Here is a 25,655-nt window from a genome sequence, read left to right as displayed (position 1 = left end):
AAGCTACTAGAGATCTAATTGGATCTTCCGATGCTAAACCATCAAATCTGCAATAATGTATCTTTTTTTTTGCCAACGTTACTACTATCAAGTCTATAATACGAAATTTAAAATGTTCAGGATATACTCTCTTGCATTTCTGCTATATCATCATTTAATTTACCTTATGCTCGCTTTTAGGACAGAATCTGTACTAACCACATAAAAGGTGATGAGCAACAACATATAACATAACTCAAACTTTTCCAATGCATGTAACTCAATATAAAGCTCTGACCACCTTAATTTGTTACAAACCTACATACTCTAGAAGAAAACTAAACTCTTTCTTGTTCCTTACTCATCAACAGGAATCCGAAATCTATAACCCTTTAAATTAACTGATCACGCCCATAAAAATTCATGAACAAAAGGATTTAAATCAACATCCGAATTCCTAGTTTTAAGGCCTAAAAACACAACCTCTTGTTCAGTGCCACGGCATGGAAACCATAAGGAATCAAATTGCTCAACACGCTTAACTTGGTCTTCTATTCTGTTACTATTAAACTGTCCCAAACTAAATCGAAGAAAAACATAAACATGACACCAAATCATGATCTCATTAACTCAACCTCCCACATGCAGTACATGAGACTAAATGAATCATCATCAAACCACATCTCTACCTACCATAACTCGACCAACAATCAATGTCAAGGAACTTCATGGTGGAAATACCAAATCATCCAACACCACGGCTGTAGTACTCCAAATTCAATTCTATCAACACAAATCCCATCTCAAGAAGGCCATGAAAACATCAAAACCGAGACCTTTCACCCAAATCACATGCTTTACCAAAACCGAAACCAAATCTATAATTCGAAACAATATAATCCGTTTCTCTTCTCTGATACTCTCGGCAGAAAACTAAAGACTGAAGGAAACATGAATCCTTAAACTATTTTAGATAACTTAAGGACACAAAAGATTTAGATAAGAACACAATCTATTCTTCCTTTGAAGGTCACGGCAGCAACCCTAATCTAACCTTCTTCACAGAACAAGTTCGGAACACAAAAGAAATAGAAATCCGAAAGTGAGTAAGCGACTTACAGCGGTTTCTTGGACTCACAGCCGAAGGGGAAGGCTCTAGAGTTTCCGAAGAAGTGAAGATCTCGCCTCCTCTTCGTGTCCACGAAATCTCCTCGACAAGGGGATTGTGATAGTGAAGAAAATCCCTTGGCGAACCTTGGTCGGCCGTCGAAAGAAGCCCTAGCTTCTCTTCGTCTTCCGCCCGAGCAGAGGACGACGCCGCGCGAGATAAGGGAGGGGGAAGAAAATTAGGTCACGGGAAAAATTAATCCCTAAGTTCTATCTTATAACTCAATATTCGGTTAACTTCTTTAAATAATTTTACTATCTATTCTTAAACAAAACCGCCCGCAGCACACTTGGTTAGCCAAATTTTAACCAAGTCAGAGATCTTGGCTTCGATTCCTCAGTCGCGCACTTTTATTTCCAATTTATTTTACTGTTCCTAACTACTACTTAAATATATATCGCTCCATATATGATTAACAAATCGAGCGTAGCTCGGTTTGTTGGGCCGGTTTTGCTTGGGTCCGGGGTGCTGGGTTCGAAACCCAGCTTCTACAACCCTTTTTTTTTATTTTAGTTTATTTTTAAAACTTATTCTCCTTGGTAAAAATACCAAACGAACTCCAAAAATTACATGAAAATACTCTAAAAATTTCTAAAAATCTCTAGAATTTTTCTATAACATTTCTAATTATTTTTGGGGCTCAAAATGAGGAAATTTGGGTCATTACAATTCTCCATACCTTATAAAAAGTTCGTCCTCGAACTTAGAATAATTCTAGATATCTCTATCTCATACTGTCCTCACGCTTCTAAGTAACTTCCCTCGTGCTTCTGGTTCCAAATAACTTTCACTAATGGTACTCTTTGTTTCTTAGTCTCTTAACTTCTCGGTCCTCTATCATTCATATCGAATCGTACTCATTAGTGGTCCTTGGAAGGCTTATTATAAGGTCTCTGAAGACCATAGGTGCATTAGTCACACCAAATAGCATGACTACAAATTCGTAGTGTCCATTTCTGGTCCTGGAAACTGTTCTGGGTGCATCACTTCCTTTCACTTTCAACTGATGGTTCCCCAAAACGCAGGTCTGTTTTAGAGAACATTATTGCCCTCTTTAGCTGATCCAATAGATCATCTATTCTGGGAAGAGGGTACTTGTCCTTAACTGCTACTTTGCTCAGCGCTCTAAAATCTATGCACATCCGCATAGATCTGTCTTTCTCCTTAACGAACAACTCTGGAGCTCCCCGGGATGAATGACTAGGGCGGATGAAACCCTTGTCAAGTAGCTCCTGAATTTCTTCTTGTAACTCTCTTAGCTCTACTAGAGAAATTCAATACAGAGCTTTTGAAATTAGGCTGGTGTCAGGAAACAACTCAATTTCAAACTTTACTTCTCTGTTGGGGAATAGTCCAAGTAGCTCTTCTAGAAATATCTCTGGATATTCACAGACTACTCGAACGTCTTCCTGCTTGGGTCTTTCTTGTTATCATTGTTCTTCTAGTTCTAATTACTTAAGTGGGGCTTCTGACTCCCCACTGTCTTGTCCTCCATCTTAACATCTAGTTATGCCAAGAATAATGCCTGATATCTTCTCTATCCTTTCTAAACATACTTACGTATATATAAATATAAGAGAAACAAAACTAAAATTGTCTCTATTCTTCCTAAGCTTATGTATCAAAACATAGAAAATTAAAACATGAATCTTCTTCTTTCCTAAGCACATATAAGCAGATACTCTATACTGCAAATAATAAAGAAAGCATAAAAGAAAATTAAATACTTTCTTACTCGAAGACGGCAAGGATGGTGCTGATGTGTGATGCTGGAGAATGGGAACTGCTATGATACCAACTGTAACGACCACCCTTCTTACTACTACTACTCTCTAAGGATGACCGTTACTTAACTACTAACTCTACTTAACCGGTATGATTAAAAATCATATGGAAACCCTACCAAAAAATTTCAACAGAGTCTCCCCTGTACCGGTGACCATAATCATTAATACATAACATAATATACACAGCCACAGGCGGCTGGAACACATATCAAACACACAAAAGGAATAACATCACCACGCAGTTTAATGAAATCAAATCATGCAAGTAATGAATAGCGGAAACAAAATAAAAACATACAATTAACTAAAAGCGGAAGACTAAATGACTCATCTAATACATTCTTAATAAATGGCAATCTTAATAAATTCTTAAACTAAGTCCCAAGGCTTCCATAGTCCTGACATCACACACCATCCGCGCCACCTTGTCGCCTTCCTTGCTAAATCTTTTCTTTTCCTTTATCTGCAGTAAGAGGAAGTGTAGTCTATAAGCAAAATTTGCTTAGTAAGCGCTATCTAACTCATAAAATCACGAATGTGCATGTATACGAAAAGAACTAGAAACTATATGCTCTAAAAAGGAAATAAAGCATAAACATAACTGCTCATGTCAAACTAATAGCAAAGAAAAGCTAAGGAATCTACTCATCTACTAGATAAACATGGTAGAATAAAGAACTAAACTTACTGATTTTTAGAACTATATGAAACTTATTTCATTTGTTCTAAACTTATTATTTATTTCACTTGTTTAAAACTTATTCTTTAATACTTTATACTTAGATAAAACTTTTTTTTTTACTTGTTCAAAAACTTATACTTATAATACTTCAAAATAGTAATCAACTTGTTCTTGGGCCCAGGCATAGTACCATCTTATGCGCGTTCCCTAATAGGTTAGGGTAGCGAGCCACCAATCCTAAAAGAGCAGACCTCGGTCTACTAGGGCCAAGACCTCGGAATTGGACACCTGGATTTGTTTAACGACAACCTCGGAAGTCGGGTACTAGCATCTTCTTAAAAGTAAAATACTTATAATCTTAATTACTTCTTCTTTAAATGTCTTGGCATTTTAATAGGCACCTTGTGTGCCAAAAATCCCTAAAGTCTTGACTTTGGGATCTACTTAAGGCCTCGGCCTTTTCTTTCTTTTCTTTATCTTTCTTATACTTTTCTTTATCTTTCTTATACTTTTCTTAAACCCAAAATACTGTTAGGGTATCTTTCGTGTGCATCTATGAATGAAACTAACTATGTAACACATAATTATGCATAGAATACAAAAGCAATCTACACATACAATACTTATCAAAAATCTGCACTAATGCTTAACAAAAATTTGCATACTAGCTTAATAAAAATATGCTCTTGTAAACTTTATAAAATCTGCACTTGTAGCTTAATTAAAATCTTCACCAAAGCTTAACAAAAATCTGCACTAAAACTTAATAAAATCTGTATACTCAGCTTATCTAACATCTGCATACTAAGCTTAACAAAATCTGCATACTAAGCTTAACAAAATCTGCATACTAACTCAATCAAAATTCTGCAAATCTAATTAAGCTACTAGAGATCTAATTGGATCTTCCGATGCTAAACCATCAAATCTGCAATAATGTATCTTTTTTTTTTTGCCAACGTTACTACTATCAAGTCTATAATACGAAATTTAAAATGTTCAGGATATACTCTCTTGCATTTCTGCTATATCATCATTTAATTTACCTTATGCTCGCTTTTAGGACAGAATCTGTACTAACCACATAAAAGGTGATGAGCAACAACATATAACATAACTCAAACTTTTCCAATGCATGTAACTCAATATAAAGCTCTGACCACCTTAATTTGTTACAAACCTACATACTCTAGAAGAAAACTAAACTCTTTCTTGTTCCTTACTCATCAACAGGAATCCGAAATCTATAACCCTTTAAATTAACTGATCATGCCCATAAAAATTCATGAACAAAAGGATTTAAATCAACATCCGAATTCCTAGTTTTAAGGCCTAAAAACACAACCTCCTGTTCAGTGCCACGGTAAGGAAACCATAAGGAATCAAATTGCTCAACACGCTTAACTTGGTCTTCTATTCTGTTACTATTAAACTGTCCCAAACTAAATCGAAGAAAAACATAAACATGACACCAAATCATGATCTCATTAACTCAACTTCCCACATGCAGTACATGAGACTAAATGAATCATCATCAAACCACATCTCTACCTACCATAACTCGACCAACAATCAATGTCAAGGAACTTCATGGTGGAAATACCAAATCATCCAACACCACGGCTGTAGTACTCCAAATTCAATTCTGTGAACACAAATCCCATCTCAAGAAGGCCATGAAAACATCAAAACCGAGACCTTTCACCCAAATCACATGCTTTACCAAAACCGAAACCAAATCTATAATTCGAAACAATATAATCCGTTTCTCTTCTCTGATATTCTCGGCAGAAAACTAAAGATTGAAGGAAACATGAATCCTTAAACTATTTTAGATAACTTAAGGACACAAAAGATTTAGATAAGAACACAATCTATTCTTCCTTTGAAGGTCACGGCAGCAACCCTAATCTAACCTTCTTCACAGAACAAGTTCGGAACACAAAAGAAATAGAAATCCGAAGCTATTCTACTGCAGGTGAGTAAGCGACTTACAGCGGTTTCTTGGACTCACAGCCGAAGGGGAAGGCTCTAGAGTTTCTGGAGAAGTGAAGATCTCGGCTCCTCTTCGTGTCCACGAAATCTCCTCGACGAGGGGATTGTGATAGTGAAGAAAATCCCTTGGAGAACCTTGGTCGGCCGTCGAAAGAAGCCCTAGCTTCTCTTCGTCTTCCGCCCGAGCAGAGGACGACGCCGCGCGAGATAAGGGAGGGGGAAGAAAATTAGGTCTCGGGAAAAATTAATCCCTAAGTTCTATCTTATAACTCAATATTCGGTTAACTTCTTTAAAAAATTTTACTATCTATTCTTAAACAAAACCGCCTGCAGCACACTTGGTTAGCTAAATTTTAACCAAATCAGAGATCTTGACTTCGATTCCTCAGCCGCGCACTTTTATTTTCAATTTATTTTACTGTTCCTAACTACTACTTAAATATATATCGCTCCATATTTGATTTACAAATCGAGCGTAGCTCGGTTGGTTGGGCTGGTTTTGCTTGGGTCCGGGGTGCTGGGTTCGAAACCCAGCTTCTACAACCCTTTTTTTTTTTTATTTTAGTTTATTTTTAAAACTTATTCTCCTTGGTAAAAATACCAAACGAACTCCAAAAATTACATAAAAATATTTTAAAAATTTCTAAAAATCTCTAGAATTTTTCTATAGCATTTCTAAATATTTTTGAATTATTTTTAGGGCTTAAAATGAGGAAATTTGGGTCATCGCCAGATATCCGAGACTTCTCGCCAGATATCCGGTCGGCCCATCGACCTATCTGGACTTCCCGTAAAATATCCGATCGGGCCATCGACCTATCTGGACTTCGTCAGTCTGTTAACTCCTGCACACTAGATGAAATGGTTAGACAACAAAACATCTAACTTAACTCACTTGTCATTTATCAAAATCTGAGTTAGACCGTTAGTACAAACTGCACCAACAGGCTACTCGGCAGAGAATATTTTATTACTTTGACATATACACGCAATGGAGCCTTCTTCTGCCTAGAGGAAAGTTGTTGTATATCTTCTATTACCTGATATATTCTAACGCTAGACAGTCTCTGACACATCATTATTGTGGAGGTTATAAGAGACGGTATAAAAAGGGATCCTTTCTGTTGACCAGGTACGCACACTCACGCACATACATCCACATTTGCTATTCTACTATTCATCTTCTTTTCCATTTACATTCGCTACTATTCTGACTTGAGCGTCGGAATACCTACGCCAGGGACCCACTCCCTGGTTCTCGCTCTATCTGTGGTATGCGCAGGTCCGCAACTTCTAGCTCTCGGTTCGCAGCTCCTAGCTCGAAGTCTTTCCTCTGTCAACATTCTCGCCACCTCACCGACCACCCATTTACTCAGTTTTCGGACGGGATCACTACGGATGAGTCTTTGCGGACTCATCTACACCTAACATGATTTCTTTTAGATTTTTTTGGGTTTTTTATAAGTTTTTGGTTATGTGAATAAGATTTTACCTTTAAAATTTAGGAGTTGAGTTATACACTTATACTATTAAGCACATAAAAAATTTTAAATCGAAAAACTTTTTTAGATTCTACCAGGTATATGTGACATAAGATCTTTAGGGCGCGTTTGGTTCAAGTCATCATCTATAACCTTGGTTATATGATTACCAGGTAATCACATAACCAAGGTTATGGGGAATATAACATAATCTAATGTTGTTTGGTTCAATTCTAAGTAATGTAACTCAAACTTGTTTATTTCAAGGTTCTAATATATAACCTAATTTAATATATACGGTATTACCCTTTGTTCCATCTAAGGTATTTTATAACTAAATCAATTTAATATTTGATTTTTTGTAAAATAAATTAAATTAATAATATTAATATTTAATAATATAAATAAATAAAATTAGATAATATTTTCTTTTTTATTTTATAATCTATTTAAATAATTTATTAAAATTAATAATGAAGTTTTACTTATAATTTGTTTTAATTTAATAAAGTTTTAATTAAAATAATAACATTTAAATTAAATAGTAAAGTAAAAAAAACGGAGCAGATAATAGGAAAGTCGGTTCTTCTTCCTCGCGTTGCCCACTGCCGCAAGCCGCCTTCGCTGCCCACTGCCCGCCCGTCTCTCCGCGCCCTCCTCGTCCTTCGCCGACAGCGGCATGAAGTTGGTGACGGCGTCACGACCGCGGAAGCGCTAACGCGCTTCTGGCGCTTGTAGATCTGAGCGCCCCAACCGCTGTTTGGCTGCGGTACGACACCCCTGTACTGAGACGAAGGCAGCTTCGAATAAGTCATCCCAGCTGCAGCCGCTTGTTGCAACCATCCAACAATCTGCTGCCACCTCCGACGACGCTGACCGCTGCCTACCAACCGCCGCCCGACGCCCGACGCCTGTTGCTGCAGCCTACCGCCACCTTCGTGCTCTGGTCATATCGATTCGAGGATAATTTCAGAAAAATAAATTCATAACCTCAGGAATCAACAAAAACCAAGGTAGGCGAAGGTATTTCTATTCCGGGTTGAATCCCCCAATTGATGACGTGTGCTGACGTTTTGGAATCGAGGAAAACTTAGGAATCCAAAAAAATCTCGAACCAAACGCAGTAATCATGAATAACCATAGACAGATAACTAAGGTTATCCACGATAATCTCGAACCAAACATGTCCTTAGGGTAATGAATTTTAGAACTATGAACAACTAGAGTCAATTACCCACTGCATTACTCACTACATAAAGAAATTTCTTTATTAAGACTATAAAAATTCATTGGAAAATCAAAAATACACATGTCTGATAAAATACGCAACTTGCAGGCGTTCACTTGTAAAATTAGGAGGCCGGGAAGAAGAGGGAGAGGGAAAAGTTGCACGATGGATCAGTCATATAAACGACAGCCTTGGTGCTCGGAATTGAATTAAGTGCATTGGAAACTTAATTCTTTGATAAATTTGGACCAATCAAAATTATAAAAAAAAAAAAAAAAAGGAGACAGACAGCGCGAGGGAGAGAGAAACGGTGGAGGAAGCAGATGAAAGGGCGGGCGAGGTCAACATCATGCTGTTGGGGCAGCTTCAATGTTCACGTTGTGGCCCAATGCGTACACTTGCACAAGAACATGGCTAGCAGGTTCCAATAGCTCCTACTGGGTCCTATTTCAGGAAAAAGAAATCTTATTTAAGTTGGTCTACAATATTTTCATAATTTTTTTTAAAAAAATTAATCAACATATATATATATATATATATATATATATATATATATATATATATATATATATACAATATTTTCATAATTTTTTTTAAAAAAATTAATCAACATATATATATATATATATATACAATATTTTCATAATTTTTTTAAAAAAAATTAATCAACATATATATATATATATATATAATATTTTTCTTATTCATCTTTTACGTTTTTGTCCAAAAAAAAAAAAATTCTCTTTCTATCTTTATTTTTCGTAAACTAAGTCATTTAAATTAGAGATATTAATCAGGCTCGAATGCCCAGTCAAATGAGTGACTCTGTTGGTTCAAGTTGGATGGACCCAATTGACTAGGCAATCCAATTGGTAGACATTTTAATCGATGATTTGGACGTTCCAGTTTGGCAGGATCGAACATGTTTATTGGTCTAATTAATCTAGTCAATCTATACGGGGGATTTAATCTAGTCGGTCTGAACAGATAAACTGGTTTGGTTTAATTGAGTGTGTTTGTCCGATTGAGAGGATGGTTTCAATACGCTAATCAAGTTGAGTGGTTTGTGAGTCAACTTTTGTTGGCTAGCTATTTGGTATCGACAAACCAATCAGACTAGGTCAAGTAGGCCAAACACCTCATCTACCTCACTTGACTAATTGGATCTGGACAAGAGAGATATTAAAAAGAATACTTACTTACAAATTTTAGTATCACATTCAAATAACAAAAATAAATTTATTTCCTAATATTTCAGATAAATTGTGATCACCAAGCTCATAAAAATTGAAATGATCAAACCTTGTTAGGGGATGTTAAGGTTCTGGGCCATCTGCCGTGAATATTTTGTTTGAGGTGTTACATGTTCTAATATTTTTTCTGGAGTTTTATGGTGAATGGAGCAATCAATATAACAGACACGAACTATTTAAGGATGTAAAAGATTTATGTGTGCTGACAAACAAAGTTAGTGTATATGTTGCCAGGAGAAAAAGAAAACTCCGTTGGAACAGGCGCAAAAAGGAGCCGTGGCAACGTAGACATCGAAGGAAGAAGATTCCATTCCAGTCCCGTCTCGTGATATATCTGATGCGTTTATGATCTTAATAAATGGCGCACTCGATTCCTTATTGAGTCGCTGTCAAGCAAGCATTTGTTACAGCTTGCAAAAGGCAGATTATTCATCTTCATAATGGAGGATGACGATGATCATGATGTTTGTTTGATCATGGCCATGAGACGTCGCTGTAGAAGAAGATTTCTTGCAAATTGACAGAGATTCCTCAACTCATTGTTCACGTTGCCTATCCCTTCGCCTCACATTTCCAGTGGCCCTTTCTCATTCCTGTTTTCTCTCTTTCTCTCTCCGGCTTTCCCTCTCTGATCTCCCGCCGCCATGGACCGCCCCCGGCCTCCAACGAAGCTCCCCAAGACCGAAAAGGAGAAGGAAGCGGTCGTCGTGCAGGAGGACGGGGACGAGGAAGATGAGGCAGCGGCGGGCGTGGACACCAAGAGGCGATTGGCGGCGAAGAGGGGGTCAGGGAGCTGCGGCGTGACGAGATGCCAGGCCGACAAGTGCACCGCCGATCTGACGGAGGAGAAGCGGTATAATTGTCGGCACAAGGTCTGCGAGGTGCACTCCAAGGCCGCGGCCGTCGTCGTCGCCGGCCGGCGGCAGAGGTTCTGTCAGCAATGCAGCAGGTGCTCCTCTGTTTCCCCTCCCTCTTGCTTTCTTATTTATTTATTTTATAAGGGAATCTGGACAAGCTGTTTGAGCGTCTTTTCTGATCTCCTGATCAATTATTTGTTTATTATTGAAAGATATGATTCGATCACCAAAGTTTAATCGAATGAAAACTTTATGAGGTTGCAACTCCATCGCACATGGATCAAGGACCTAAATAAAAAATCTAGTGTTAGGAGGAATTGTGGATCAGAAATTAAGATCTAGCTATCTTATATTAGATTACAACTTCATTTGCACATGGATCAAAGATTTTGATCCGGATACCTGGTATATATAAAAAAAAAGATTTTGGTCCTTGGAGCCCCCCACAAGTGCGCGATGCTTTGAAGAGCAATAAAAAGATCAATGTTTGAATTTCAAATGAGATGAATATTTTGAATGTCGATTTTTGAGTGTGCATAAATTGGAATTTACCATTAGCATAATCTGTGCAGAAGATTGATTTAACTACATGCATCACGGATCTTGATCCTCAAGATTATTCGTCTTCTGTGCGTGTGTGTTTTTGTCAATAATTAGTCTTTTGTATATGTTTTTGTCAAATCATTCGTCATTTGTTATTGCCTTCGATTCAAACAAAAGACACTTAAAACATGTGAAGTTCAGACGAGGGCATTAGAAGAAATGAGCTTAATTTCTTACTCGATACACTTTCATTCCTTCTCGGCAATCTAATTTTCATCCCATACTCAAAAATTGCAAAGCCCTAATCTATATCATCACGAGTGAAATGATTCTAATTCATTGAAATACACTAAGAAAATGAGGATATTATGATCAGTTCATTGGACGTTAGTCCCTTGAATTAATGCATGTTGTTGATCTAGATCAAGGGAATATAGCTAGAGCAGGAAGTTGAGTAACTTCATCGTCTTGAAACATTTCAATTGTTGCCCCAAACTGACATGCCCTGCTCTAACTATCTTCAAGCTAACTAATGGAAATCATATTGTAGCTAAGGTTGTTACGATCCTGCAAACGTTTTAATTTATTGAGTGTTTAGTTTTTAAGTTGGAGCTTAAGCTTCCTCCTTTAATATTTGTTCCATGCAGATTCCATGAGCTATCAGAATTTGACGAGTACAAAAGGAGTTGCCGTCGGCGTTTGGCTGGTCACAACGAGCGTCGCCGGAAAAGTTCTTCAGAAACTGCAGAGGGAAATCAAGGCTTGAGTCGCTGTAGAGCAGCCAACCAAGAAGGGAAGACTCAAATGACCGCAGCGACATTGTCCCTGGCAATTCCGCGTTCAAGCATTTCCACTTCCATCTCCCTTGAACCATGATCATGCTCTCTCTCTTCTGTCATCCTTCTGTGTCTCCTAACTCTAAGACTTTAATGTACAGCTTTGTTGGATCATTGGCGAATTAAGAATGAACAAAAACAATGAATTATTCCTATGATCCCTCACTTTTATACTAATTCCTCATTCGAAACTTATATGTTATTTGATTTTTTTTTTTTTTCTTTTGAACGAAATAAAATTTTTTAGGGTGATAAGAATGAACGCCCAATAGTTTCATTTCTTAAACCAAGTTGATAAATGAAGCAAAATAATGAGATAAAAATGGGCATGTGATAAGTTTCATTATCCTTAATATTCAATTTAAACAAAGGTAGAAACTATGAATATATATATAGGAGAGATCGACGCATGCCTCTTACTACTAGTTTAATTAGATGGGCCCCTACTTAAAAGGTAGAAACTATGGATTTCTGCAAGCGAAAGTATCAACTACGAACAACTAAACAGCCATGATAAAGGTGAAAAGAAGAAAGAAGAGCTAGCTAATGATAGCAAAGAGTTATTGAAGCTAGCTAGTTTGGAGCATTCAGAGTCATCCCTGCCTAGGAGCTCCACCAAGTCATAGATGCTAAATTTTTAAGCTACTTCCAACTGTTTTTGACCCGAGTTCTTCATTTTTTCTTCACCAATTCTCACCAACCAAAGTTTGCAGGTTGGAATTTGCATGCGTGACCATTTAGACTTTCCCGGGGTACATCATTAAAAACAATTTAATTTTCTGCAGCGAGGCCAACCAGATCTCAACATCAAAGCCTTTTTCGTCTAACTTTCTAGATTTCTCACCATAAAAGCATGATTCAATTGGAGACCTCATATCCAAGTCCAAACTTGATTTAAGGCATTTACCACCCCACTCTAGTAATTAAACTTGATAGTCACTGATGGTCTGCCGCAACATGACTGATGAAGCTTAATTACTGTATGGATTAATATGCGTCAGAAGGCTTTGAGGTTGTCCCACTGTAAAAGGAATAAAGTAATAACAATTAGAAGAAGAAAATTAGAGTTAGATTTAGACTCTCTTGTATACCATCCGTAACTATGCTATTTATAGAGAATTCTACTTTTCAAACCTTAATGGATCATTGGATCTTGAATTTGTAAATTACGGATTGTGGATTGGTGGGATATTATTATCAGGAGGTCTATCCGGTCTATCCAAGCAACCAACGTTCTTAGATTTATTGTTCCACTAGAGAAAAATTTCTACAGCTCGTGGCAATTGGGATTCGAACCCTAAATATCTGATTAACCTCTTTGGGATAGTACTCTAGAGATCAATTTTATACTGATTGTTTCAAGTGCTATTTTGGTTGTAGTCACTTGGATTTGAAGCACTTTTTTTACTAGTTCTTTTGAGTTGATAGATGCCAAAAATAAAGAAAGAATTCTACATCAATTTCATCGAGGCCTAAAGATTAATTAAACTTTCCTAAACCCTGCACTGACTCTATTTGTTATTATTATTTTAATTCTAGTATCAAGCACTTTAAACCGATTAATGTGATTAGTCTAACTTCACGAACATCTCTGACTAATACTAGGGTAAATAAGGAAAAACAAAATTATTCTATCACGCGCCACATCTAAAAATCAATCCATAAATATCTGATTAATTGCAAAAGCGTCTTACACCGTGACCCAGGAACTACTGACTCAGTTTCTTCCTGTGTCAAAGGAGCTGCAATTGAAGGCTCATGTTGAGCCTCTTTTAGGTGGAAATCTTATAAAAGTACTCAGTATTTTCAATTGAATCATTTTTCTATATATTTTTTACCACTAGTGATCATTCTATCTCAATGAGATGAGTCTAATATAATGATAAAATACTCAGTGAAATAATTAAGAAGATCATTAATATTCTAGAGGTAAAAGAAAATGTGTACATTGCCAAGGATTTCATCGTCGTTGCTTAATTAGCATGCTGTAATTAGGGTTGTAAATAAGTCAAGTCGAGTCAAATTTTGAAGTATTCAAGTTTGTTTGATAAGATAACTGAACTAAGTCAAGTCTAGCTTAAAATGAACTAAATCATTGAAATAATTATTTAGACTTGGCTTAATTTATTTTTTATGAGCATGAACTTAGCTCAAGCATGATTTAAACTTGGCTCGTTTAGATATTATTAAATTCTCAATTCAAGTATTTTTGATTGTTTGAAACTTTTGCTTGCTTGATTAGTTATTGAGCTTGATAATACAAACTTGTATGTTTATTTTAATTGTTTATTTAGTATATTGATAAGAATTTTATTAATGAATATGGTTCGTGAATATTGTTCACTAACGTTTTCATTAATATTGTTTATGAATATTGTTCATAAATGTTGCTCACGAATATTAACGAGTTACATACATATATGTTCAAACTTGCATGTTCGTTTAGTTTAACAAGTTGTTCATGCTTGTTTATTTAATTAATTTTGTGTGTATTGAACGAATATAAATAAGCTCTTACCAAGTCCAACACCAAACTTATTTACAAACATTCAATTCATTTACAACCCTAGCTGTAATTAGTTGAAATAAAAACGTGAACATGTGACGTCTTTCACAGAGTACATAATAAAAGAGAATATATTATCATTTTGCACCCGTTGGGTCAATTTTTACCCTCTGTTTGGATGGAGTGAGGGAAGGTTCATTAACGGAAGGGGAAGGGAGGGGAAGGAAAGGGAAGTAAAGTATTTAACTTCTCCTTGTTTGGGAGAGATAGAAGGTTCATTAACGTAACATGTGTTACTTTGTTTGGGAGGAAAGGAAGGGAAATGAAGGTTAAATAGATAAAGTTACAAAATACCCTTATTTTTTAAATTAGAAAATTTTCATAATATTAATATTTATTTTATAAAAATAAATTAGATATTTTTAATAATAAAATTAATTTTTTATATTATCATTTAAATTAGCTATTTTTTTAATAAAAATTAATTTTTTTTATCTATTCATAACAAAACAATGAATTACCGATAATCAAGTAATTAAATAAGAAATAATGAAAATAATAATTTTAGAAATCTTAAATAAAAAAATTTGAAAGATAACGCTGTTAACGAGAATTCCTATTCTTTAAAAACTTATTAAATTTTGATGGAAAAATTAAAAAATAGTAGATATCCTCTTAAATTTTGAGGACAAAAATAGTGTCTCCCTTCAATTCAGTTAGAAGACGTATCGGATCCCCTCCTCTAATAATCTGGTAGCAAGCGAGCTGTGAAGAAGGCGAGAAAATTAAACTCCGGCGACATAGTAAAATTAGAAATTGAAATATTTCTTAAACTATTAAGAACAGGAATAAAATTGGAATAAAAAATATTTTATTTTCCCTTCCCCTTCCTTACACCCCAATTCGGGGTGTAAGAAAATCTCTCTTTTCATGGATAACGAAGGTTAAAGCTTACCCTTCCTTACCTTTCCTTCCCTTTCCTCACTCCTTCCCAAACGAGGTTGAAAGTTTCCCTTCCCCTTATTTCCCCTTCCTTCCCCTTCCCTCACCTCCTCCCAAACAGACCATTAGTGAGTGTAAAATGTCTCGTTGGATGTATGATCTCTCTTATGAAAAAGGATGTCGCTCTAGGGAAAATCATCATTGATCGTTATTTTTATCATCATTATTCCACAAACTCAACAAATATATAGAACGTTAAATTTGATTGTCAACAGAACGTTAAATTTGATTGTAAGTATATTAAAGCATTGTTATAATAGTTTGGTGAAAATGTGAGCAAGTTAATCTAAAATATAAGAGACTAATAATTATCACATTTTCACATATAATGAAAATTAATTTCTGCATATTCAGTGCAAGTATGAAAAATTGAATTTACAACCAGATATATTGCTCCAATATTATCACGTCATATTTTAGATATAACACTAATAAAAATATGTAGTTCCAAAAGGAGTGACTAAAATCAAATGATTTTAGATATTGCATTGACTATAGCTTTGTATTCGATCTCAATGCTTGATATAAATACAGTAGATTACTTTTTAAAATGTTATGATATGATATTTCATCCAAACAAAGATTGCATATCCACTAGTGGAACGTCTATTGTTAAGAGATCCAACCCAATCTACATCACTATAGACGTGTAACTCTCGCAAGAAGTGTCAATATAAAAAGAAACTATATATAATAGTGTCTTTGAGATACTAATGTTCAGTGGGAGCATGCATAAATTGACAAACCTGATTGACAACGAAAGTAATGTCAAGTCATGTGATAGTAACATATTATAGGGCTCCAACAATACTCCAATACATTTGTAGATCAATCATAACCGGAGAGGGTAAAGGTGTAGAGAAGTTACCTACAACAATCGATGTAGAAATGGGGCGAGCACTATCCATTTTAGCCTATTGGAGAATTCTAATGATGTATATACTCCATGAGAGGAGACAACTTTCATAATTCAAGAAAAACTAAATAGTAAGAAAGGAAATGAGTATTGTTAAGATCTCAAATAGGAAAATTCTAATTAAGAAGATGAAGTAGAGTATTAATGTCTTTTTGATCATTACTAGTTAATGGAATATCATCGACAGTGTTGGAATTCAATTAAAGTCTCATATTGAAAAGATTTGAGAAAGATCATGGGTCTAAAAGAATATAAGATATCTCCATTGGAATGAGATTTTTTTGGGTAAAGCCCAAGAGTAAAGTCATAAGGGCCTAGGGCCAAAGTGGATAATATCATGTCATTATGGAGATATGTGAATATCTTTTTGGTCACAACAAATGATATCAAAGCCATGATCTATACCAGATGTCATGTGGGATGACCTTGAACGAAGTTGAAGGTAGGCATGGAGCAGGTCCACCAGGGTTTATGCTGGGGTCTTGCCCATATAAAGTAAGGAACCGCGCACCTTAGCCCTTAGCCGACTATTGGTCCATCTGAATTTATGCTAGGGCCTTTCCCATATGAAGTAAGGAACCATGCACCTTAGCCCCCGGCGAACTATTGGTCCGTCCGGGTTTATGCTATGACCTTGTCCATATGAAGTGAGTCATGTATGTCTAGCCAGCTCTATGACTGACTGACTATATACTTGGAACCTTGTTGATGAGAAGTGGGAAACTGTGCCCTTTAACCTCGATTGTCTCTTGGTCTACCCAAGTTTGCACTGGGGCCTTTCCCATATGAAGTGAGGAAATGCACCCCTTGCCCCTAGTCGGCTATTGGTCCACCCAGGTTTATGCTGGGGCATTGCCTATATAAAGTAAGGAACTGCGCACTTTAGCCCCCGTCCGACTATTCCGCTCGGGTTTATGCTAGGGTCTTGCCCATATGGAGTAAGGAACTGTGCACCTTAGCCCCCCAACCGGCTATTGGTCCGTCCGGGTTTATACTGGGGTCTTGCCCATATGAAGTAAGTCACGTATGTCCGCCCGGTTTTAAGACCAACTGATTGTATGCTGGGAACCTTGTTGATAAGAAGTAGAGAACTACACCCCTTAGCCCTAGCCGGATCTTGGTCTGTTCGAATTTGCCTTGCGGCCTTGCCCATTTGTAGTAAGGAACTGCACCCCTTAGCCGCGATCGACTTTGGGGCGGGCGGTTATATGCTAGGAGCTCTGCATCTGAAGAGTGATGAGTGGGCGACTAAGTCCCATAGATACGACCAGTTATTGAGCCCGATCGAACTTATGCTAAAAGCCCTGTCTATAAAAAGTGACTCACGGGAGGTGGTTCGTTCGGATACGTATACCCTGACTTTAACTCTCATCGTGACTTTGACCACCATTTTATCTTGACTTTAATCCTCCTATAGGTCTGGAATTCGAATTTCGACAAAGCCGAGGTAAATGTCTCCCTTATGTGCTAGCCACTATTCCAAAGGTTAGTAGCCGCCCGTGATTTACCTCCTCCATGTTGATCCTGGGACAAGTTGACGGAGACGCTAGGGGCGAACATATTCACATTTTACCACCTTAACTATCAATTTCATATTATCTTCGGAGCTACTCACACCATGCGGTATCAATATCAATAGTTTTTTTTTTTACTGTTTCCTTTTTTTTCTTACTGTGCTGGTTTTTTCCCCTACAAATCACTATAAATTGAAAAAAAAATCCGGAACTTTTCTTCAATAATCTCAATCTATGGAAGCGGAGAGGCTACAGCGGCTAAAGTGGCAAAAGGTGGCCGAGTATGCTGTATTGAGTAAGAAGAAGGGAGGAGCCGGTTTTTTTTTTATTTCAGATATCCATATCTTTAAATGGATTAATTTGAAAGTTGATTCAATAATTTTGGAGATGATTGCATAAAAATTTTCTATCAGAATTAATTAGGAAATACTAATGGAGCTAGAATTTTTACATCGCTTCTCATTAAAATAAACCTAACCTTCCAGCTACAAGTAGCGGGGTCATTGTTGTGGCTGGAATTTGAGGCGAAGAAGTGTAAATAAGGAGAAAGGGAAGGGGAGCTCGGCGCGTGGAACGACCGAACGAGAAGGAGGAGGCGACAATGGGTTGGGAGAAATCACATAATGAAAGGAAAAAGATAGGGAGGGGAAAAGATCTGAAGGAGAAGTAAAAGGTGCTGCTAGGAAAGGTAGAAAAGACATTGATACGAAGAGAACATAGAACAGAACAAAGCGAAGAAAATTGCTTCTTTTTTATTAATAATACATTATCACAGAATGTCATGGTGCCCTCTTGGTGAGTAGTTCCACCAACAGCTTTTTCATGGTAACGAAGGAAGAACCACCTTCCTCCCCGGCCCTCCTACTGGCCGCCATCATCTCCTTCGCCTTCGCTCTCACCCTCCTCCCTTCCTCCCCCTCCCCCATCAACCTCCCCACCCCTCTCTCCAACTCCTCCGCCCCCACCCAGTTTCCCTTCTCCCTCTCCACTTCCAGCCGCAGCGCCACCCCTATGTCCTCCGCCATCACTACTGCGTTCAGGTGCTGCTCAGCGTACAGCGGCCACCCTAACATTGGCACCCCAAACCACAAGCTCTCCAGGCATGAATTCCACCCGCAGTGCGTCACAAATCCCCTCACTGCCAGGTGCGCCAGTATGTCCGCCTGTGGCGCCCACGACGCCAACACCATCCCCCTCCCCTTTGTCCTCTCCGTGAACCCCTTCGGAAGCACCTCCTCCAGCCTCGACGGCTCTTCAGGCTGCCGCATCACAAGTTCCGCCTCCTTCAGACTCGCCACGCGCAGCGCCCATAGGAACCGGTGCCCGCTCCGCTCTAGCCCCTTCGCCATCTCCGCAACCTGCGCTGCCTCGAAGCTTCCTCTGCTCCCGAAGCAGAGGAATACCACCGACCCTGCCGGCTGCTCGTCAAGCCACGCCAGGCACTCGTGTCTCCGTAGTCGACCATTCGAAGCGCCGCCGCCGTCCACGTGGCTCGCGAGCACGGGGCCCACTGGGAACACCGGCGGCATCCAGCGGCCTGGCACGCAGAGCCCCTTTTCCACGGCCCGCAATGTCTCAGGCTGGAGCTCGGCGAAGGTGTTGATGATGATGCCGTCGAGCTCGCAGAAGCGCCGGCCGTGGTGCACGAAGCAGGTGTATCTCCCGCTCTTCTTGCTCATGAACGGTGCCGGCATCGAAAGCGGCAGAATGGGGCACACGCCCGGTATATGCACCGCTTCCTCCATTTCCTCGAACTCCATGGGGAAATTCTCGTGAAGAGTTGGTAAATAAAGCATGAGCGCAAGGAAGGCAGCACTGGTGGTGAAGTATACGTAGCAAGGCACGCCGAGCTCTCGGGTGAAATCTAGCGCCCCGGTGGCAAAAAAATCAACGATCAGCGCCGCCACGGGGGCGGCGGAGAGACGCTGTATGTCGGCGACGGCGTATTTCACGTGGGGCATGAGCTTCTGCATGAGGAGGGACGTGAAGTCCTCTGGGCCGTCGTTATCGGTGGGTGGATCGACGCGCGGAAGCCGCCGAAATTCGATGTCGAGGCCGGACGCCTCGACGGATTTGATGCAGGCGTCGACGGCAGGGGCGGAAGCGGGGCCAGGGAGGAGGATGGTGATGGAGAAGTGGGCAGCGGAGGTGTCGGAGTGGCGACGAAATAGCAGTTTGCCCATCTCCACCATGGTGATGATGTGGCCCACGGCGGGCGAGGGAAGGAGCACCAACTTGTTTTCCCCCATGGCTCCTCGATCTTTTGTTCTGTTCCGCAAACTTGCAACTCCCAACGTATCGAAACGGTACCTATATAGTAGTCCGTACCAAATTATAGCGATTATTTTATTTTTCCAAAATTTATAATGTCGATGTCAAATCGGTTTTTAACTATATTTTGTTAATTACATAGACATAATTTTTAAATTTAATTAATATTTCCTTAATTCCTAAAATATATTTTTTAAATTGTTATTTTATTAATATTTAACGCAATACACTCATAACTTTAAACAATTTTTAAGAATAGGACAATTTAATGAAAAGGACACTGCAAATTATATAATTAAAAAAAGTCAAAAGATGTCCTATCATATATTTTAACCTAAGAATATCCTTATTTTCAGCTCTATATAACTTGTTGCTATTATAAAGTAATTACTATAATTTATAATAACTATTCTTTAACAGTTATAATGATGTTAGTTACTTTTTAACCTTATTGTAATAGCCACAAACTAGTTATTATAATTTGTAATATTTAATATAATATTATAATAGTTACTAAATAGCTAGGTAGCTGCTATAATTATTTTAAAGTAATTTTGATATATTTAATATAATTTTTAAAATTACATAGAAAATATTTTGATATAATAATATTCAGAGTTTAAAATATAACGTTCAAATTTTAGAATTTAATTACAATAATTTTAAAGTGCTTTTAACCAACTTAAAATAATTCGATGAAATATAAGTAATTTTGATTAAGTTGTTAATTTTGATATAATAGTATTTTATGTATAGTAACTTCAATTAAAGCTAAATAGTTAATTTTTCATATTATAATAACTATTGAATAGTTGCTATAACAATACCGTAATACTGAATAAAATCGCTATTGGAGATCCTTTTGATTTTTTTTTTTTTTTTTGTTTTTTGAAACAGAGGCAATCTTTTGACATTTTGCATAATTTGAGGTGCCTTTTGATTTTTGCCCTACAAAGAATGATTACTCTATAAGATTTTCTCTAACGAGCACATTCATGACTATTCAATTTTTCGAGATTAAATCTTGACTCTTACTACTTAATTAACAAAGAGCAAAGTATCAACGGTCCAAATTTGCTCCAATCAAATTGAATGACTATAAAGGTCCTACATATGAAACCTAACAAATCCTTTCTGGCATGATGGTATGTTGGAGTCATAGTGGAGTAAGCATTTAAATGGGGGCCCTTAAACATGATGTAATAATACAAAAGAGGATCGACAAAAACATCTATTCGGTAGATTCGACATTGGAGTTGTTCTCTGAGTAGTATTGTGGAAGACTGGCACATGACTTTAGTTATTCTCGGCCACCATACGACAACATGTTGTATGGTAATGGTACCACAACATTTAATGGTGGAAGCATTTGGTTCTTAAGGAACTAGATTGGATTATTAATCGCACTTCGCTTAGTTCTTAAGAAATTTACTTTTTTTTTTTGAATTTATAGAATAATTAGCTTAATTCACTAAAAAATATTGTCAATTAGGGACAAATTTTACAACAATTTTTTTTTAAAAAAAAATCGTTGGAAATTGGATCTACGACGAAAAAAATTCATTGAAAATATCCTGTCCCAAAAATTTGCAACGAAAAATCAAAAATTCGTTGCAAATTTTGCAACAAATATCACATTCGTTCTAAAATTTATTACAAATTTATCATATTCGTTGTAAATTTTCCAACGAAACTAAATATTCGTTGGAAACACCAATATAGAAAATTTGAGACGAACCAAAAATTGGTCCCAAATTTCCAACGAAAATAAAATTCGTTGGAAATTTCCAACAAAGTACTTTTTCGTTGGAAATTTTCAATGAAAATTTCAATTCGTTGGAAATTTCCAACGAAAATAAAATTAGTTGAAAATTTACAACGAATTACTTTTTCGTTGGAAATTTCCAATAAAATTTTTAATCTATTGGAAATTTGTAACGAATTTTATTTCTGTTGGAAATTTGCAACGAATTACTTTTTCGTTGAAAAATAAGGGCGACCGAGCAGTACGGTCGGGCGGACAGACAGGCCTGACGAGAAACAGGTCGGGCGAGCAGACAGACCTAGCGAGAGACAGGTAGCAGACAGGCCTGATGAGAGGCAGGTCAGCCAAGCGAAGCAACAGGCCGGGCGTTTGGGCGAAGCGACATGTCGAGCAGTCAGAGAAGTCGGTCGGGCGGACGAAGAGACCGACCGAACGAGTGGAGAGGCCGGTCGAGCGGACGAAGAGACCGGGGCGAGCTGACCGAGGCCTGCGAGAGTTGTAGTTTCCTTAAAAAAGATTCGTCCCACCTTCGGCTATGCTTCGAGGCTTACTAGGGTTGTATATTTCCCAGGATATAACGATTGACCATGAATCCCACAAAGCACTAGTAGTCACGGCGAATTGAGAGGCACCCGATTGCTATCACAGGCACTCTGCCGAGCAGGAGTTGCACGACAAAGGAGGAGGGAACACAGGTGGAGAGCTTTTATTGCTTTCTATGTGTCTTCTGCATGTGATCGCAGCCTCCTTATATAGGAGCTCAGATCAACAGTAGCGTTAATGGTCGATTGAATACCATTACTTGTTGAGCAATGAAACGTCGACCGTTTCACTTATTATCACTCGACTATTTCGATTATGCATCCGTTACACAACAGCAAAAGGTTGGTTGTTTCCTTTGGGTAAATTTTGTCCCGACCGGTTCGGCATTCGAAGCGCAAAAGTCATGCCCACACATGAGCCAACATGGTTCAGTGCAATCCGGGCCCTGAATTTGCACCCCCCTGCGCACCCACGCATGAGAGAGAGAGAGTCTCTCCCCATGTATTTATTCACATCCTCAATGCATGTGAATCAATATAAACTAACCAACATGCCTTAAAGCTCCCAATATGGGACTAAAATCTCATTCACAATAGAGTTTCTATCCTCTTCCACCTCTTCTCCATTCACACGTATTCAACAATCCCCCATATGAATGAAGATAGGGTATGTGATAGCATTCAGCAGTTGAGTCAAGTATAGGATAGGTAGGTTTTACCCTTTGAACCTTCCCTTGTGAAGATTTGGTTACTTACTGGCTGATAGTAGACACGATGTCCTTGAACTATACTGTCGTCTGTGTAAGCAGTGACAAATATCACTCAAGACTCTCCCTGATACAACTCAGTTCTCACAAGTGTGTTTATTCTTGGCCATGAACACGTCTGGTGCTGTGAGAAGCTCTAAAAATTGTGCCTACAATTCCCTTCAAAGTAACCCCACTTCTTTCTCACATAGGCGATCCCTCAAGAGTTGTCATCTACTCTTCTTGATCATTAAAAACTCATCGACTTACCCTAGTCTAGTCACTTCTTCATTGGGCTATCCCCTACAGTGTGTCTAGTCAGTGTAGATTAGTTGTCCCTGTGAACCTAGTTCTTGGAATCTCCAGTCAGCATAGGTTGGGTGTCCTCTGCACTGATCGCTGACAACGACATCAAGCTCATTCCTAGTGATAAGCTTGCAACTAACTCTAAATTTAACCCTTTGGTTAGCGGATCCACTAGGTTATCCTTTGACTTCACATAGTCAATAGTGATAACTCTAGTTGAGAGTAGTTGTCTAATGATATTATGTCTACGACATATATGTCTAGACTTACCATTATACAGATGGCTCTGTGCCCGACCAATTGTTGATTAACTTTCGCAGTGTATGCAAATTGTCGGCACAGGTTTCAGCTATCATGGAATATCTTCTAAGAATTATCATAGTCATTCAGCCTCTTCATCACATTTGCCAAGAGCTATAAACTCATATTCCATCGTGGATCTGGTTATTACGGTTTGCTTAGAAGATTTCCAAGAAATGGTTGCACTGCTAAGAGTGAATACATATCCACTCATAGACTTGGAGTCTTTTATGTCAGATATCTAACTCGCATCATTGTATCCTTCGATCACAACAGGATATCTCATATAGTGCAGACCATATTCACGAGTATACCTTAAGTACTTCGGTACTCTTGTTATCCCTTTCCAATGCTCAACACCGGGATTGTACCAACAACCTATTCCTCTCAAAAGAGATTACCTTTTGCTAGATCGGTCCTCTAGACTATCTGGACTTTTGCTTAGATCTGAGACATCAGAACTTCATGCTAGACGACTAATCCCTGACCTATCTAGTCTTTCACCTAGTGTCTGTGATCCCCAGGATTTTCACCAAGCATCCTTAACTCTAGGATTTCTCCCAACGTCCTCAACCCGCCAACATATTGCCCAATCCCCTAGATCAGGACTTCGTTGCCTAACCGCATCTAGAACTTTCCACCTGCCTAATCTCAACTAGGATTTTCCTTTACTTAAGATCACTCAGGACTTTCCTGTTGGTTGCTATATCTGGAGACCGCTCTAGTTCCCCTGTACAAAAATTTTGTACAAACATAGAACTTTCCTAGATACCCTTGTGCTCTACTGAAGTTCAACTTGGATTGCAAACAGAACTTAACATTATTAATCCAAGTTGCCCTTCAGAAGTTAAATTTGGATTGGGAACAATGCCTAACATTTTTACTCCAAATTTAACCATTGTGTTCTTCTTAAGTTAAATCATATTACAGAAGTTGATCAAATATCCATTTCAAGGATCGGCTTCTAGGTCAAACGTGGCGACACACATGACCTTCTTAGGTATGGGAGCATCCACCACTGCCTAGACAAAGTCTTTCAAAGAAATCGGATATTTAAACTTCTTAAGTAACCTAGGTTTAACTACGAAGACCTTAATAGAAGCACAATATCGAAACATGAAATCGAAATGAAAAATCGATTACAAAAACGATAACTAAAAAAACCGATAGCCTCTTGTGTTTGGTTTTTCAAGATCTATACAAAAGATGAACTAGTTATGATGCGGAATTAAATAACTAGTTATACCTTTTATAGCTTATAGACCTCACGATCTTCTATTGTATTCCTCTTCTTATCTCGGATGTTGTGTGGGCGACGATCTACCAAGATGAGACTCCACCAAAACCTTCTTCTTCCTTCCAAGTTTCGGCCACCAACAATCTCCTAGAGATGAAGAACTTCGGCCACCAACCAAGCTCCAAGGGATGCTAAGAAACAATGCCTCCTATCTCTCCTTCTTCCTCTAACAAGATCCGACCACCACCAACTCCTAGAGATGAGATGCTGCCGGCCACCAAGGAAGAAGAATAGGGGAAGAAGAGGGTCGGCCACCACTAAGGAAGAGAGGAGAGGAATAATAGATGTGTTGTTGTGAGATGAGGCACCTCTACCATCTCTTTTATATTCTTTAGTCTTGACAAATAAGGAAAGTTTTAAATATAATTAAAACTTCCTTATATTCTTTGCCAATGTCTAAGAAGGAAAATTTAATTAAAACTTCCTTATAAACCTTTAATAGTCGGCACCTACCTTGTTCTCCAAACAAGGAAAGTTTTAAACAAAAAAATAAAACTTCCTTAATTGTTTCCGGTAAGAAATTTTAATTAAATAATTTCTTCCTTTAAATCCCTTCATGGTTGGTTATAAAAAGAAAGTTTTATAAATTAAAATCTCTCTTTTAAAACATGTGGATGGTTACAAAAAGGAAAGTTTTATCAAAAATTAAAATCTTCCTTTAAACTACAAATAAGGAAAGAT

The 25,655-nt window shown here is 37.9% G+C and overlaps 2 protein-coding genes across 2 annotated transcripts; one reads left to right on the top strand and one right to left on the bottom strand.

Moving 5' to 3' along the window:
- The first annotated feature begins 9,953 nt into the window (after positions 1-9,953).
- LOC122052503 (squamosa promoter-binding protein 1-like) lies at positions 9,954-11,967 on the top strand. The gene is made up of 2 exons (XM_042614049.1): positions 9,954-10,522; positions 11,621-11,967. Exons 1-2 carry the CDS (start codon positions 10,218-10,220, stop codon positions 11,847-11,849), a joined length of 534 nt encoding a protein of 177 aa, XP_042469983.1. The 5' UTR covers positions 9,954-10,217; the 3' UTR covers positions 11,850-11,967.
- Positions 11,968-18,480: 6,513 nt separating this feature from the next.
- Positions 18,481-20,070, bottom strand: LOC122052502 (anthocyanidin 3-O-glucosyltransferase 2-like). Its single transcript, XM_042614048.1, has one exon. The coding sequence runs from the start codon at positions 19,994-19,996 to the stop codon at positions 18,527-18,529; it is 1,470 nt and encodes a 489-aa protein (XP_042469982.1). The 5' UTR covers positions 19,997-20,070; the 3' UTR covers positions 18,481-18,526.
- Positions 20,071-25,655: the final 5,585 nt, after the last annotated feature.

Source organism: Zingiber officinale, chromosome 3A, assembly GCF_018446385.1.
Source record: "Zingiber officinale cultivar Zhangliang chromosome 3A, Zo_v1.1, whole genome shotgun sequence".
In the NCBI taxonomy this organism is placed as follows: Eukaryota; Viridiplantae; Streptophyta; class Magnoliopsida; order Zingiberales; family Zingiberaceae; genus Zingiber; species Zingiber officinale.
The sequence above is the reverse complement of the archived record's forward strand: the minus strand, read 5'-3'. Positions and strand labels throughout refer to the sequence as shown.

Coding starts and splice junctions, on each gene's coding strand:
- LOC122052503 (XM_042614049.1), top strand. CDS start 10,218: ATGGACCGCCCCCGGCCTCCAACGAAGCTCCCCAAGACCGAAAAGGAG. Junction 10,523..11,620: donor TTCTGTCAGCAATGCAGCAG/GTGCTCCTCTGT, acceptor TGTTCCATGCAG/ATTCCATGAGCTATCAGAAT.
- LOC122052502 (XM_042614048.1), bottom strand. CDS start 19,996: ATGGGGGAAAACAAGTTGGTGCTCCTTCCCTCGCCCGCCGTGGGCCAC.